Source organism: Pseudophryne corroboree, chromosome 3 (genome assembly GCF_028390025.1).
Source record: "Pseudophryne corroboree isolate aPseCor3 chromosome 3, aPseCor3.hap2, whole genome shotgun sequence".
Classification (NCBI taxonomy): Eukaryota; Metazoa; Chordata; class Amphibia; order Anura; family Myobatrachidae; genus Pseudophryne; species Pseudophryne corroboree.
In genome coordinates, this window is record NC_086446.1 from 462,231,695 (window position 1) to 462,248,990 (window position 17,296).

Genomic DNA, 17,296 nt, shown 5'->3' on the forward strand with positions numbered 1-17,296 from the left:
GCACTGACACTTTTCCTGGTTTTAGGAGGTTCCTGACTAGCTCGGATAACTCCCTGGCTTTCTCCTCCGGGAGAAACACCTTTTTCTGGACTGTGTCCAGAATCATCCCTAGGAACAGCAGACGTGTCGTCGGAAACACCTGCGGTTTTGGAATATTTAGAATCCACCCGTGCTGTCGTAGAACTACTTGAGATAGTGCTACTCCGACCTCCAACTGTTCTCTGGACCTTGCTCTTATCAGGAGGTCGTCCATTTTCTTTGAAGAAGAATCATCATTTCGGCCATTACCTTGGTAAAGACCCGGAGTGCCGTGGACAATCCAAACGGCAGCGTCTGAAACTGATAGTGACAGTTCTGTACCACGAACCTGAGATACCCTTGGTGAGAAGGGCAAATTGGGACATGGAGGTAAGCATCCCTGATGTCCCGGGACACCATATAGTCCCCTTCTTCCTGGTTCGCTATCACTGCTCTGAGTGACTCCATCTTGATTTGAACCTTTGTATGTAAGTGTTCAAATATTTCAGATTTAGAATAGGTCTCACCGAGCCGTCTGGCTTCAGTACCACAATATAGTGTGGAATAATACTCCTTTCCTTGTTGTAGGAGCGGTACTTTGATTATCACCTGCTGGGAATACAGCTTGTGAATTGTTTCCAATACTGGCTCCCTGTCGGAGGGAGACGTTGGTAAAGCAGACTTCAGGAACCTGCGAGGGGAAACGTCTCGACTTTCCAATCTGTACCCCTGGGATACTACTTGTAGGATCCAGGGGTCCTGTACGGCTCCAGCGTCATGCTGAGAACTTGGCAGAAGCGGTGGAAGGCTTCTGTTCCTGGGAATGGGCTGCCTGCTGCAGTCTTCTTCCCTTTCCTCTATCCCTGGGCAGATATGCTTATGGGGACGAAAGGACTGAGGCTGAAAAGACGGTGTCTTTTTCTGCATAGATGTGACTTAGGGTAAAAACGGTGGATTTCCCAGCAGTTGCCGTGGCCACCAGGTCCGATGGACCGACCCCAAATAACTCCTCCCCTTTATACGGCAATACATCTTTGTGCCGTTTGGAATCTGCATCACCTGACCACTGTCGTGTCCATAAACATCTTTTGGCAGATATGGACATCGCACTTACTCTTGATGCCAGAGTGCAAATATCCCTCTGTGCATCTCGCATATATAGAAATGCATTCTTTAAATGCTCTATAGTAAATAAAATACTGTCCCTGTCAAGGGTATCAATATTTTCAGTCAGGGAATCCGACCAAGCCACCCCCGCGCTGCACATCCAGGCTGAGGCGATCGCTGGTCGCAGTATAACACCAGTATGTGTGTATATACTTTTTAGGATATTTTCCAGCCTCCTATCAGCTGGCTCCTTGAGGGCGGCCGTATTTGGAGACGGTACCGCCACTTGTTTTGATAAGCGTGTGAGCGCCTTATCCACCCTAAGGGGTGTTTCCCAACGCGCCCTAACTTCTGGCGGGAAAGGGTATACCGCCAATAATTTTCTATCGGGGGAACCCCGCGCCTCATCACACACTTCATTTAATTTATCTGATTCAGGAAAAACTATAGGTAGTTTTTCCACACCCCACATAATACCCTTTTTTGTGGTACTTGTAGTATCAGAAATATGTAACACCTCCTTCATTGCCCTTAACAAGTAACGTGTGGCCCTAAAGGAAAATACGTTTGTTTCTTCACCGTCGACACTGGAGTCAGTGTCCGTGTCTGTGTCTGTGTCGACCGACTGAGGTAAAAATGGGCATTATAACGTCCCTGACGGTGTTTTAGACGCCTGGACAGATACTAATATGTTTGCCGGCCGTCTCATGTCGTCAACCGACTTGCAGCGTGTTGACATTATCACGTAATTCCTTAAATAAGCCATCTATTCCGGTGTCGACTCCCTAGAGAGTGACATCACCATTACAGGCAATTTGCTCCGCCTCCAACATCGTCCTCATACATGTCGACACACACGTACCGACACACAGCACACACACAGGGAATGCTCTGATAGAGGACAGGACCCACTAGCCCTTTGGGGAGACAGAGGGAGAGTTTGCCAGCACACACCAAAAACGCTATAATTATACAGGGGCAACCTTTATATAAGTGCTTTTCCCTTATAGCATTTTAATATATGTAGTCATATCGCCAAATCAGTGCCCCCCCCTCTCTGTTTTAACCCTGTTTCTGTAGTGCAGTGCAGGGGAGAGCCTGGGAGCCTTCCCACCAGCATTTCTGTGAGGGAAAATGGCGCTGTGTGCTGAGGAGAATAGGCCCCGCCCCCTTTTCGGCGGGCTTCTTCTCCCGTTTTTCTGAGACCTGGCAGGGGTTAAATACATCCATATAGCCCCCAGGGGCTATATGTGATGTATTTTTAGCCAGAATAAGGTACTATCATTGCTGCCCAGGGTGCCACCCCCAGCACCCTGCACCCTCAGTGACCGCTGTTATGAAGTGTGCTGACAACAATGGCGCACAGCTGCAGTGCTGTGCGCTACCTTATGAAGACTGAAAAGTCTTCTGCCGCCGGTTTCTGGACCTCTTCATTTTTCGGCATCTGCAAGGGGGTCGGCGGCGCGGCTCCGGGACGAACCCCAGGGTGAGACCTGTGTTCCGACTCCCTCTGGAGCTAATGGTGTCCAGTAGCCTAAGAAGCCAATCCATCCTGCACGCAGGTGAGTTCACTTCTCTCCCCTAAGTCCCTCGATGCAGTGAGCCTGTTGCCAGCAGGACTCACTGAAAATAAAAAACCTAACAAAACTTTTACTCTAAGCAGCTCTTTAGGAGAGCCACCTAGATTGCACCCTTCTCGGCCGGGCACAAAAATCTAACTGAGGCTTGGAGGAGGGTCATAGGGGGAGGAGCCAGTGCACACCACCTGATCCTAAAGCTTTTACTTTTGTGCCCTGTCTCCTGCGGAGCCGCTATTCCCCATGGTCCTGACGGAGTCCCCAGCATCCACTAGGACGTTAGAGAAAGAAGGTTTTTATTGATCTTAATCTTATTTAGACACTACAAAAGTGTTGCAAGGTAGGGGGGATGGGGTGACAATGCTGCTGGGATGTGTAGCATGCAGGACACCCTGCACCAGAGCTGTGTAACTTGACATTGTGGTCCCCTTTGGCAGAAAGTGAATTGGAGCCCCACCCCTAGACTCTACAGGCAGTGCGCGCCGAAGCCGCGCTGCAAAATTTTAGGGGTGTGGCTTCATGGGGAAGGAGCATGACCACATAATAGTGCCAATTAACATTACACCACACCATAGTGTCGCTTATACACATTGCACCAGGTAGAACCTCCTATACAATGCGCCAGGCAGAGCACGTTATACACTTTGCGCCAGGCAGAGCACGTTCTACCCATTGCGCCAGAGCACGTTCTACCCATTGCGCCAGAGCACGTTATACACTTTGCGCCAGGCAGAGCACGTTATACACTTTGCGCCAGGCAGAGCACGTTATACACTTTGCGCCAGGCAGAGCACGTTATACACTTTGCGCCAGGCAGAGCACGTTATACACTTTGCGCCAGGCAGAGCACGTTATACACTTTGCGCCAGGTAGAGCACGTTATACACTTTGCGCCAGGCAGAGCACGTTATACACTTTGCGCCAGGCAGAGCACGTTATACACTTTGCGCCAGGCAGAGCACGTTATACACTTTGCGCCAGGCAGAGCACGTTATACACTTTGCGCCAGGCAGAGCACGTTATACACTTTGCGCCAGGCAGAGCACGTTATACACATTGCGCCAGGCAGAGCACGTTATACACTTTGCGCCAGGCAGAGCACGTTATACACTTTGCGCCAGGCAGAGCACGTTATACACTTTGCGCCAGGCAGAGCACGTTATACACTTTGCGCCAGGCAGAGCACGTTATACACTTTGCGCCAGGCAGAGCACGTTATACACTTTGCGCCAGGCAGAGCGTGTTATACACATTGCGCCAGGCAGAGCACAATTAATGAGATGGTGGGGGACACTATGAATGGGGAGGCACTGAGCAGGATGGGAAGGGGGCAGAGAGATGGTGGTGGGATCACTAGGCAGTAAGGGGGTACACTGGACTGAATGAGGGGCTGAATGTAATGGGACTGGCTGGTGGTGTTCTTGCTGAGGGGCAGTGAGATGGGGGCAGGGGGCTGGTTGGGGGAGGGAAGAGGGAGTTCATGAGATGGTGGGGGACACAGGGCTGTATGGGGGGACACTATGAATGGGAGGCACTGAGCAGGGTGGGAAGGTGGCAGTGAGATAGGGGTGTGACACTGGGTTAGGGGGGTGGATCAGTATGTCTGGACTGATTGGGGGTTCTAGATGGGAGGGCAGTGAGATGGCACAGTGGACTGGTTGGGGAGGGAAGGGGGAAACACTCTGCTGGCAGGGTGAGTAATGGTGGGGGACACTGGGCTGGAGAAGGGGCAGACACTGTGAAAGGAGCATTGGCCTGCTGCTGTTCAGTTTCTGCCTGGCCCCGCACAGTGGCTCCAGCACCGCACACTCACACCCCTTCCCCAGTGTCCCTGCACCCTACCTGCATCCTCAATTACCTCTGCACTGCCAGCTCTGTGCAGGGATCTGTCCCCCGGTGGCGGGTCTGGCAAACTAAATCGCTCTGCCGGGTGATGTCACCCGGCGGCGGTGGCTCCGGCTCAAACCCCGGCTCTCGCGTCACGGACCCCCCCCCCCCCCAAATGTGGGAAGGGGTGGGGTACCCATTCCTGGGGAGGCAGGCAATTGCAGGAATGCAACATGTGAGGCAGACACACTTCTGTGGTGCAGCATCAGCAGGGCTGATCCAGCACCGATCTCTGCTGTTGACAGAAGCAGCCCTGGCTGTGTTGACAGTGAATAAGTAGGCGGGCAGTGTTGGCCGGTGTCCACCTACTTATTGTTCAGATGGGGGTAAAGTACCCCTACAATTTTTTTCATTTTTAAATCACTAAAAAAAAAAAAAAAATTAAAGTAAAAAAGAATAATAAAAATGAACGTGACTAATAGCCCAATAGCCTGATACTACTAGCCTCCCTCACAGCCTACAGGTCAGACACGCCGGCTGGCATTGCAGTAATGAAACTGGCTTCAGGGTGCCAAAGGTCAAAGGTGCTGCACCCAGGGGACCCTGTCCTGTTTGTTAGTGTTAGCATGCTGTATAAGGAGACTGAGGCAGGCATGTACTTTCTATGTCACCGAAGGGCATTCAGTCCTGATCGCACGTTGCGGTTTTTCACAGCGGTGCGATCAGGTCTGAAGTGTGCCTGCGCATGGATCGCAATGCGCAGGCGCGTTGCTCACTGGCGACGGATCTAACAAAGAAAGCGATTGCACCAGCGATCGCTAGAAGATTGACAGGAAGAGGCCGTTCGGAGGAGTCAACCGACTGTTTTCAGGGATTGTCCATGCGAACGTATGCATGCCCGACCGTTTCCAGGGAGGGATCCTGACATCAGCTCCGTCCTGGTTCATCGCAGCGAGTAAGTCCTGAGCTGTGCAGAGACTGCACAAACTTTTGTTTGTGCAGCTTTATGCACAAGCGTTTGCAGCCCTGCACAGCGAATCCCCCCTCCCCTGTGGGCGGCGATTACCTGGACGCAGCAGTGCAAAAAAATAGCCAGCGTGCGACTAGGTCTGAAATAGGCCCTTAGTACGATGGGGTATAGACGGGGTCCAAAGGAGACTGTGCACTTGAAATTTCTTCAGTGGGTGTGCTGCCTCCTCCCCTCTATGCCCCCTCCCACAGGCAGTTATAGGTAAAATCAGTGCCCGAAGTAGAAAGGACATATATGAGTGGTGAGCACACCACTAAACATACAACAACCAGCAATGGCTGGTAACAATAACAGCAACAGCTGAACAGTTAGCCACATAAAAGAGAACATGCAGAAAAGTCAACGCACTGAGGCGGGCGCCCAATATCCCTTAAGGACTACGATAAAAGGATTTACTGGTAGGTAATTAAAATCCTATTTTCTCTAGCATCCATAAAGGATATTGGGGAGACTTAGTAGGATGGGGACGTCCCAAAGCTTCCAGAACAGGCGGGAACGTGCAGAGACTTCTGCAGCACCGCCTGCCCAAACTGGGTATCTTCTTTGGCCAGGGTATCAAACTTGTAGAACTTCACAAAAGTGTTCTTCCCCGACCAGGTAGCAGCTCGGTCTAATTGCAAGGCTGAGACTCCACGGGCAGCAGCCCAAGAAGAGCCCACCGATCTTGTTGAATGGGCCTTCAGAGACTTAAAAACAGTTAAGGCTGCCGACACATAGGCCTGTTGGATAGTAAGCCTAAGCCAACGAGCAATGGACTGTTTTGAAGCAGGACAACCCTTTTTCTGCGCATCATAGGAATCAGTCTTTCTGATCCGAGCCGTCCGCTTGACATAGATCTTCAAGGCTCGCACAGCATCCAATGCCTCCGGAGGAGCAGAAGCATCAGAACTTGACGGAACCACAATAGGTTGATTCACGTGACACACAGGAGACAACATTCGGCAGAATCTGCTGCCTAGTCCTGAGCACCGCTCTGTCCTCGTAAAAGGCCAAGTATGGACTTTTACAAGATAAAACCAACAATTCTGAGACACGTCTAGAAGAAGCCAGGTCCAGTAACATCACCGTCTTCCACGTGAGGTACTTGTCTTATACCGTCATCAGAGGTTCAAACTAGGATGACTGTAGAAATTCCAACACCACATTCAAATCCCACAAAAGGAGGTTGTATGTGGAATACCACTTGCAAGAAGGTCTGAACTTCTGGCAACAGTGCCACTTTCTTCTGGAAGAAAATGGAGAGAGCTGAAATCTGGACCTTAACGGAATCCAGACGTAAGCCCTTATGCACACCAGCCTGCAGGAAACATAAGAAATGTCCATAGTGGAACTCTGCAGGTGAATACATGCGTTCCTCGCACCAAAAAACATATCTTCTCCAGATAAAATTATATTGTTTTGACATCACAAGTTTCCTGGTCTGAACCATGGTAACAATAACCTTTTTGGAAAGGCCCTTGTGAGCTAGGATGTTTCGCTCAACCTCTATGCCGTCAAACGAAGACGCCGTAAGTCCAGGTAGATGAACGGTCCTTGTTGAAGAAGATCTCTTTTAGTGGTAGAGGCCAAGGGTCTTCGGACATGTCCAGAAGATCTGCGTACCACGCCCTCCGAAGCCAATCCGGGGCAATCAGAATTGCCTGGACTCCTTGATTTCTGATTTGCTTGAGCACCCCTGGGAGCAACGGAATCGGAGGAAACAGGTAAACCAGCCAGTAAGGCCAAGGCGACATCAGTGTATCTACTGCCCTCGCCTGAGGGTCCCTGGTTTGTAAGCAATACCAGTGAAGCTTCTTGTTAAGTCGAGAAGCCATCATGTCTATTTGTGGGCAGCCCCACCGGTCGATGATCTGCTGGAACACCTGATGGTGAAGCCACCACTCCCCCGAGTGGAGATCGTGACGACGAAGTCTGCTTCCCAGTTGTCCACTCCCGGAATAAAGATTGCGGACATTGCTCTTGCATTTCTTTCCGCCCAGAGAGGTATCTTTGACACCTCTTACATGCAGGCTCCGCTTTTTGTCCCTCCTTGCCAATTGATGTACGCCACTGCTGTGGCGTTGTCCGACTGTACTTTGATCGTGTGATCCTTGAGCAGAGGAGAGGCCTCAAGCAGAGCATTGTAGATCACCCGAAGTTCCAGAATGTTGATCGGAAGGAGGGCTTAGTGGGCTGACCACCTGCCCTGGAACTGCGACCCTTGGGTGACAGCTCCCCATCCTCTCAGACTCGCATCCCTTGTGAGGAGGATCCAATCCTGAATCCCAAAACTCCGGCCTTCCAGGAGATTGGAGGACTGCAGCCACCACAGGAGGGAAATCCTGGCTTGAGGTGACAGCCGTATTATCCGGTGCTTCTGTAGATGTGATCCGGACAACTTGCTCAGGAGATCCAATTGAAATGTTCTGGCATGAAACCTCCCATACTGGATCGCCTTGTATGAGGCAACCATCTTCCCCAACAATCGTATGCAGAGATGGATGGATACTCGAGCAGGTCGGAGCGCCATGCAGACCATCTCCTGAAGTGTTCTCGCTTTGTCTTCCAGGAGGAACACCTTCTGGGCCACAGTATCCAGTAACATCCCCAGGAACAGGAGCCGCTGAGTTGGCTCCAGGTGGGACTTCTGTAAATTGGAGAATCCACCCATGGTGTGACAGAAGTTGGATAGTGCGGTCGATAAAGAACAATAAAAGCTCCCTGGATCTGGCTTTTAATCAGAAGATCATCCAGGTAAGGGACAACATTGACCCCCTGGACCCAAAGCTGTAACTTCATCTCCGCCATTACCTTTGTGAATACCCTCTGAGCTGTGGACAGGCCAAAGGGCAGTGACTGGAACTGGTAAAGGTCGTCAAGCAGGGCAAACCTCAGATAAGCCTTATGAGGTGGCCAAATAGGAATACGAAGGTAGGCGTCCTTGATATCCAAGGAAACCATGAATTCCTGTTCTTCCAGGCCCGCAATCACTGCTCTCAAGGATTCCATTTTGAACTTGAAACCTTTAGGTAAGGGTTCAAGGACTTTAGATTTAAAATGGGCCTTACCAAACCATCCGGCTTCGGTACCACAAACAGGTTGGAGTAATAACCCCTGCCTCGTTGTGGTATTGGTGCTGGAACAATGATGTGTGGATTGGACCAATTTCTGGATGGCCTGTTGCAACGTAACTTGCATATCCTCCAAAGCTGGTAAGCTTGACTTGAAAAAGCGTTGGGGAGGAGCCCCGTCGAACTCCAGCTTGTAGCCCCGAGAAATGAGGTCCCTGGCCTAGGTATTCTGGCAGGAAACCTACCAGACCTGGCTGAAGTTATGCAGTCGAGCTCCCACCTCGAGATCCCCTCGGGGTGGGTGGGCAGTGTCATGCTGAGGCCTTAGTGGAAGCAGAACTGGTAGACTGTTCCTGAGAACCAGAGTTTGCAGGCTTTCTTGTCTTACCTCTGGTGCCTCTAGCCACATTGGAGGCACCTCTGGCCCTAGATCGAAATCTGTTAGGCCAAAAGGATTGAATAGACGGCCCCGGGTAGGAGCATCTCGCCGGCGGGGCCCCAGAGGGGAGAAACGTGGATTTCCCAGCAGTTACCTTGGAAATCCACGTATCCAACTCAACCTCAAAGAGCCATTCCCCAGAGAAGGGGAGGGATTCTACGTCCACTATCCACTGACGCAACCACAAGGCCCTGTGTGCCGACAATGCCATGGCAGAAGTCCTAGCATTAATATTCCCCATCTCCTTGAGCGAATCACACAGGACGCGTGTCGTGTCCTGAATGTGCCTTAGGAGGGTCACCATAGTGACCAGGGGCATAGCCACGGAGAGGCCCTCCTGAATTTGAGTGGCCCACTAATGAATAGCATGGGTCATCCAGCAACCTGCTATGACCGGCCTTTGCGATACACCTGCTGCCACGTAAATAGATTTGAGTGTAGCCTCTATTTTTCTGTCCCCAGGATCCTTTATAGCAAAGGAGCCCCCGGGGCAGGCAACACCGCCTTTTTTGGACAGTCGAGACACTGATACATCAACCCCCGGGCGTTCTTCCCAAAATTTCCTATCTTCAGGAGCAAATGGGAAAGTGCGCAAAAACTTTTTTGACACTTGGAATTTTTTGTCTGGATTTTTTCAGGCTAATTTGAATAAGTCATCTAACTCTGCAGAATCAGGGAAAGTGACATTAAGCTTGTTTTGTGTAAAGAAAAACGACTGCTGTGACGCAGCGTCCTCTAGAGTGAGCTTTAACACGTCTTGTATAGCCAGAATGAGGGGTTCAATACACTGAGCAGAATCGGAATCCCCACTAACGGAATCCAAGTCCTCCCCATCCTCCCGTATTTCCTCATCTGAATCAGAAAGTAGAGCAGGCAGACCAGGCTTCTGTAGTGCTGCATGAGAAGGGGGGGGGGGGGGGGGGTTAAAATCTGCCCTAGCAGCTAAGTCTGCAACAGCCTGTTGTGGTAGCTGAGTTTTCTGTGCATTAGCAGTGAGCTGGGATGACATATTAAACATCAGAGCTTTAAGAGACCCTAGCCAGGAGGGCTCTGGACCCTCTCCCCCAGCACCTTCACTGATTTGTGAATCAGAATCAGATGATACTGGAGAGAATCTAGTGTGACATACACTGCACAGCTTTTGTCTACCCATGTTTTACAGTAAGCACAAGAACATATACATACACACAGACAGTAATACTTTTCAAGCCTGTCAATGTATGTAAGAGAGAGAGAGAGAGAGAGAGAGAGAGAGAGAGACCAGCACAACCCTAGCTGCACACTCCCAGTAAGGCTGACAGCTAATTATATCACAGTAACACTAATAAATTCTATCCTGTAGAGGACCCAAATAGTGTACAATAGCGGCTCTCTCCCTTTGCTACACCCTGTACCAGTGTTCCAGCGTGGCTTGTAAGGCAGGAAGCGCTGTGTGCGCTGTCTGTGGCTGCATTAAGCAGAGGAAGGCGCCAAAATGCCTCTGGTCTCGCTCTGAGGTAGCTCCGCCCCCTACAATGTCACCAGAGCTACAGTGATTTTTTTTATGCTGGCAACGTCTCCTGTTTACTTAAAAACGTCAAACAAGTGCTAGTTCAAGCTATTTGAAGCCAGTCTACACAGGGGGGCTCTAGCGGGTCCCCCCAGGAGGGTCCCGTATGCTGCGCCCGCGTTCAGCTGCACTTTGAACCGGGGGACACCCCTAGCGGGACCACCGGTTTGTACTCACCACAGTCGTCACCTTCACGTATATGTTAGGGGTGTGTGGCGCGCTGCGGCAGTGACAGCCAAGGCGCAGTGCCCTGCTGAACAAGCCGCCCTCAGGACGGTGGTCTTGCAGCAGGGAAGCGGCTCTGCACCTCACAAGGCCGGTGATCGTCTCCCCCCCCCCCCCTAACTCCCACGGTGCAGGTATGCTGTTGCCCAAACAGCCTACCGAAAATAACAAACGTTTAAAAGAAACTGAAGAAAACTCTCTGGAGCTGCAGAGATGTGCATCCTGAGGGCACTTTTTTCTAAACTGCCTGTGGGAGGGGGCATAGAAGGGAGGAGCCAGCACACCCAGTGAAGAAATTTAAAGTGCACTGGCTCCTTTGGACCCCGTCTATACCCAATCATACTAGGTCTCCCCAATATCCCTTATGGATGCTAGAGAAAAATGTTTCATGCTTCTGTAGTGCAAAAGCAGGCAGCAGGTACAATACATGCGCAGTAAGCCCACAACAGCGAATCAGGATGCAGTATTATAACATAAGCTATCACTCTGCCTTTAGCTGTTCGCTAGGATGGGCTCTTATTGGAGCCAGTCTCCCAGCAAGAGCAGACTAGTAAACAGAAAATATTAATATTCACAATTCAAATTTACGTGACATGTTTTCCCAACTATTTACCCAGATGGACAAGGGCTCCAACCATTGCACCTTCTGATACAGTACTGGGATTGCACATGCTGACAGGAGGCGTCATTTTCCTACAGACATCTCCTGCTGCATTACAATTTGTACACATGCTGCTGTGTCCAAAGACGCAGCTGCGACATGTACTGTGTCCATCTCTGAATCAGACCCTCAGTCAGAACGGAGATTACATAAATTTGTGACGCTACACACGTGTGGGCACAGATATGACAGAAAGGAGATGTCACATGTGGGTATGATGCACAACATTAGACAAACACTCTAGGATGTTGCATAGTTTATAGTTGGAAAACATATGTAAATTGGACATGTTATGTACACAACAGTAGACAGCAAGCATAGATGTCAGAAATAGACATGTTATCTGCAGCCCATGATGATATTAATGGCCAATCATGGGTTTCACAAGTTGACAAGTTACCACCAGCAGTTAGCCAGTAAGGGAGTAAGGGATGTCACACAGGTGGACATGTCACTCACCAGCAGTCAGTAAGGGATGTCACAGGCAGGGGTGTAGAGAGGGTGGCTCCAGTGGAGCACGAGCTCCGGGCGCTGGAAAAATAGGAGGGCGCTGCCGCCTGACTACCCACTCCCTTCGCCCGCTGTACAGGCAACCGCAGAACAGGAGGAGGAGGAGAAGCAGAGGTGGTGCACACTGACTCGGAGACTCAATAAGGAACAGGGTAGGTCAGAGGCGACAGAAGGAGATCCTGACAACGGCACATGCTGGAGCTCTGCCACCCTTTTTATATGTCTTACTGTCTGCTTGTAGCTGTGCAGCAGGGTTACTTGTCCTGCAGCACCACTCTCTGCCCCTGATGCTGCAGCACCTCTTTATGCCACAGCTGCTGCAGCACCTCTTTCTGTGTCCCGGCTGCTGCAGCACATATCTCTGCCCCGGCTGTTGCAGCACCTCTCTCTGCAATAGAAGCTGCTTAGTAATATGTATAAGCGTTTCTAGTGTGGCATAACGTATATAAGGGGCTCTATTGTGTTATGTAACTTGTATAAGGGGCTCTACTGTGTGGCATAAAGTGTATAATAGGAGTACTACTGTGTGGTGTAATGTGAATAACGGACACTACTGTGTGGTGTAATGTGAATCACAGACAATATTGTGCTGTGTAATCTGAATTGCAACTATTCTGTGGCCATGCCCCTTGCCCATGAAGCCCCACCCCTATATTTTTGATTAACATATGGAAACTCTCACCCTGAGCTCTACAAAGTCTAGAACCAGCCCTGTCACCAATTTAAGATTTTTAAAAAAAAAAAATTCTTTTCAAATGCAACATTCACCAAATTCAGTAAAGTAGAGGGGGCGACAAAACATACCCTTGCTTCGGGCACCATGGCGCCTTGGTGCACCTCTGGTCACAGGAGGACATGTTACACACTTCAATCAATAAGGGATGTCACACATGTGGACATGTTACACAACAGAAGTCAGTAAGGAATGTCACAGGAGGACATGTTATACACTAGCAGTCAGTAAGGGGTGTCACAGGAGGACATGCTACACACCAGCAGTCAGTAAGGGATGTCACAGGAGAACATGTTACACACTAGCAGTCAGTAAGGGATGTCACAGGAGGACGTTACACACTAGCAGTAAGGGATGTCACAGGAGGACGTATCATACTAGCAGTCAGTAAGGCATGTCACAGGAGGACATGTTACACACTAGCAGTCAGTAAGGGATGTCACAGTAGGACATGCTACACACCAGCAGTCAGTAAGGGATGTCACAGAAGAACATGTTACAAACTAGCAGTCAGTATGGGATGCCACACAGGTGGACATGTTACACGTCAGAATTCAGTACGGGATGTCACAGTAAAACATGTTACAGACCAGCAGTCAGTAAGGTATGTCACAGGAGGACATGTTACACACTAGCAGTCAGTTAGGGATGTCACAGTAGGACATGCTACACACCAGCAGTCAGTAAGGGATGTCACAGGAGAACATGTTACAAACTAGCAGTCAGTATGGGATGCCACACAGGTGGACATGTTACACGTCAGAATTCAGTACGGGATGTCACAGTAAAACATGTTACAGACCAGCAGTCAGTAAGGGATGTCACAGGAGGACATGTTACACACTAGCAGTCAGTAAGGGATGTAACAGGAGCAGTGTCAGACTGGGGCATGTAGGGGTAGGGGCCCATGTTAGGGGTGTAGCCAGTCTGCTCCTCATTGGTTTGACTAACCATTAGAGCAGAGTCGGCCTTAGGTATAGGCAAACTAGGCAAATGCCTGGGGCATTTGGTATGCTTAGGGGCACCAGCAGCTTCTGCTGATTAAAATGATATGCGGCATGCCTATATTCTGTGTGTGACTGCGGCTATATCTGCATACGAAATGCTACGTTGCAGTGTATTCCTGGTAATCACTGTAATGTAGCATTTCATATGCAGATACAGCCGCAGTCGCACGCAGAATATAAGCATGCTGCATATCATTTTAATCAGCAGAAGCTGCTTGTGCATCCTAGCCACATAGTAATGCAAATAAGATGCATTTTCATAAACAAAAGGTGCCCGACGTTAGCAGAGCTGCCAGCTGACTCATGCCAGTCATCTCCTGAAGAACTAACGGCGGTGCTAGGGGGCACCAGCCAAAATCTTGCCTAGAGCATCATATTGGTTAGGGCCAGCTCTGCATTAGAGAGTGCAATGTCTGGGCCCCTTCATAAATAATATACAGTAGAATCAGCTGCTGCATGCATGATAATGTACCAGATTAATAACAGCAATGCACTGTAGAAAATACACCACAGTCCAGTATAAGGTAACATTTGTATAATGTATAATTCAAGTGCACAGTCTGGAACCTGATCCTTAGGGCAGGAGGTGGGCCCCCAGGAAGTAGGGCCCACCGATGGTTTCCCCTGTACCCCTGTGGGCCAGTCCAAGCCTGCACAGGAGGACATGTTACACCCCAACAGTCAGTACGGGATGTCACACATCAGCAGTCAGTTTGGGAATGAGATGTCACAGAGATGGCTATGTTAGTTATTACACACCAGTAGATGACCACTATCAGGGATATCACGACTCGAGTGGGCGTGTCATACATCAGTAAACAGTTAATGTTGGATGTCACAAGCGGACACGTTAGAATAGCCAGGGATGTTACTGGCGGCCAGGCTACACACCAGCAGTGGCCCGGACAGCATGTCACGGGTGGGCAGGCATGGACGCGCCACCACACCACAAGAAGTCACGTGCTAGGACAAGAGCAGAAGCGCCCGGACCGCAGCATCCGTCAGAGGAGTCCGGACGGCGGCGTGTAACCCCTTCTCTGCCGCCTGGCAGCACCCGGGGAGGGTAATACGCGTATACCAGGCGCTGACTGGCGTGACAGCGGGAGCGCTCCAGTTACACGGGCTGCTGCATTTTGTATAGCGCTGACACTGGCTGTCACCCACTTAATACACCGTCACCCTATACAGACAGTGCAGAGTACGCTAGGGCTGCTGTCACACGGCGCCACTAGCACATACACACATGTATGCATACAACACCTTGCAAGTTAAGTCGTAAACAGATCCGGGTGTCCCAGTGATTTTGCGGGTGTTTCTGACTGATGCCTGAAGTTCCCCATTCATGGTCACGGACATCTCCAGGTTCTCTGAGCGAGACCCGAACCAGGAACTGGGCGGAAACTATTCCTAGAGGTGCCTAATTGGATGGGCGAGGCATACGGTAATCACGCCCATAGCACCTATGTATGCGAGCAGCAGCCCCGCCCCCTGCCTGAATCTACCCGTTATCGCCCCGCCCCCCGCCTAACTCTGCCCGCTATCGCCCCGCCCACTGCCTGACTCTGCCCGCTATCGCCCCGCCCACTGCCAGACTCTGCCCGCTATCGCCCCGCCCACTGCCTGACTCTGCCCGCCCACCTGTCCTGCTCGCTTCAGGTTGCAAGGATCGCCTGTCTTCTCAAAGTTATATGTCCCTGCCTAGTGCCTACCTATACTATACCTATATACCTATATACCTATAGTGAGTGAAGTAATAGTCTGTTTACCTCATACGGTTTTGCAACCGAAATAATCTGGTCTAATTAATGATCCACCTGATAAAATCTTTGCACATATATCATAATTCAGCACAGATTAACTGAAAAATTAGCAAAATAATAAAATTATTACTACTGGTTAATTCAGTTGGGGCATATGTGGGAAAACGTTGTTTAGTGGTTTGTGTGTGTTGTGTACACGTGTGACTGCGATTATGTACTAATAAGACCAATCCATGGCCCTCATTCCGAGTTGTTCGCTCGCTAGCTGCTTTTAGCAGCATTGCACACGCTAAACCACCGCCCTCTGGGAGTGTATTTTAGCTTAGCAGAATTGCTAACGAAAGATTAGCAGAATTGCAAATAGAAATTTCTTAGCAGTTTCTGAGTAGCTCCAGACTTACTCAGCCATTGCGATCAGTTCAGTCAGTTTCGTTCCTGGTTTGACATCAAAAACACACCCAGCGTTCGCCCAGACACATCCCCGTTTCTCCAGACACTCCCGCGTTTTTCCCAGAAACGCCTGCGTTTTTCCGCACACTCCCATAAAACGGCCAGTTTCCGCCCAGAAACACCCACTTTCTGTCAATCACACTACGATCAGCACAGCGATGAAAAAGCTTCGTTATGCCATGAGTAAAATACCTAACTTTTGTGTAAAATAACTAAGCGCATGCGCTCCTGCGAGCCTTGCGCATGCGCAGTAAGCGACTAATCGCAGTATAGCGAAAATCGGCAACGAGCGAACAACTCGGAATGACCCCCCATGAGCGTGTGCAGGGGATGTACATGCAGGCCAGAGAGTCATTCCTTCTTACCTACCTATTCTGCGCTGCACAGGGGCAAGCGCAGAATTTTCTTGGGGGAGGGAGGGTTCCGTTCAAGTATGCATGTACATATGTTGTGTTTTTTATATAGATATATATATATATACACACACACACACACTTCTATACACATACATACATACATACATACATACATGGCATACTTACAAAAACATATATACATAAATGCACAGATCAAACATACACACTGCAGACACACATACAGAGCATACATACATATACACACACGGCATACATGTGCACATACACATACAAAGCATACATACATGCATGCATACCAGTGCCGTAACTGGGTATTTTAGTGCTGTGTGCAAGAAACGGCACTGGCGCCCATCCCCCCCTACACAAGACAGGAGCAGTGCGCGCCGCTGGTGCGCGCAAAATATATAGGGATGTGGCTTCATTGGGAAGGGGCGTGGCCACAAAAGAATGCCAATTCATACTACGGTGTATAGTAGTCTCCTCTCCATTATTCAAATTACGCTGCACAATAGCGCCACTACACCAGGTAGAGCCCCTTTTTACACATTACGGCAGGCTGTCCCCCTTTTTACACATTACAGCAGGCAGTCCCCCTTTTTACACATTACGGCAGGCAGTCCCCCTGTTTTACACATTACTGCAGGCAGTCCTCCTTTTTTACACATTACTGCAGGCAGTCCCCCTTTTTTACACATTACGGCAGGCAGTCCCCCCTTTTTTACACATTACTGCAGGCATTCCCCCCTTTTTACACATTACGGCAGGCAGTCCCCCTTTTTTACACATTACTGCAGGCAGTCCCCCTTTTTTTTACACATTACGGCAGGCAGTCCCCCCTTTTTTACACATTACTGCAGGCATTCCCCCTTTTTTACACATTACGTCAGGCAGTCCCCCCTTTTTACACATTACGGCAGGCATTCCCCCTTTTTTACACATTACTGCAGGCAGTCGCCCTTTTTTACACATTACTGCA

At 49.9% G+C, this 17,296-nt stretch overlaps 1 protein-coding gene across 7 annotated transcripts in view; it reads right to left on the reverse strand.

The window, feature by feature from the left end:
* Positions 1 to 17,296, reverse strand: part of RAB37 (RAB37, member RAS oncogene family) — a 286,286-nt gene that overhangs the window by 196,573 nt on the left and 72,417 nt on the right. The window contains exon 1 of one of the 7 annotated variants that reach the window (XM_063960689.1): positions 14,994 to 15,180. The exons of the other annotated variants lie outside the window; for them this stretch is intronic. Within the exon in view, the coding sequence (XP_063816759.1) occupies positions 14,994 to 15,089 (96 nt within the window). The 5' untranslated portion in view covers positions 15,090 to 15,180. Of the gene's footprint in view, positions 1 to 14,993; positions 15,181 to 17,296 lie in introns of those variants that run through there. 7 annotated transcript variants of the gene reach the window in all.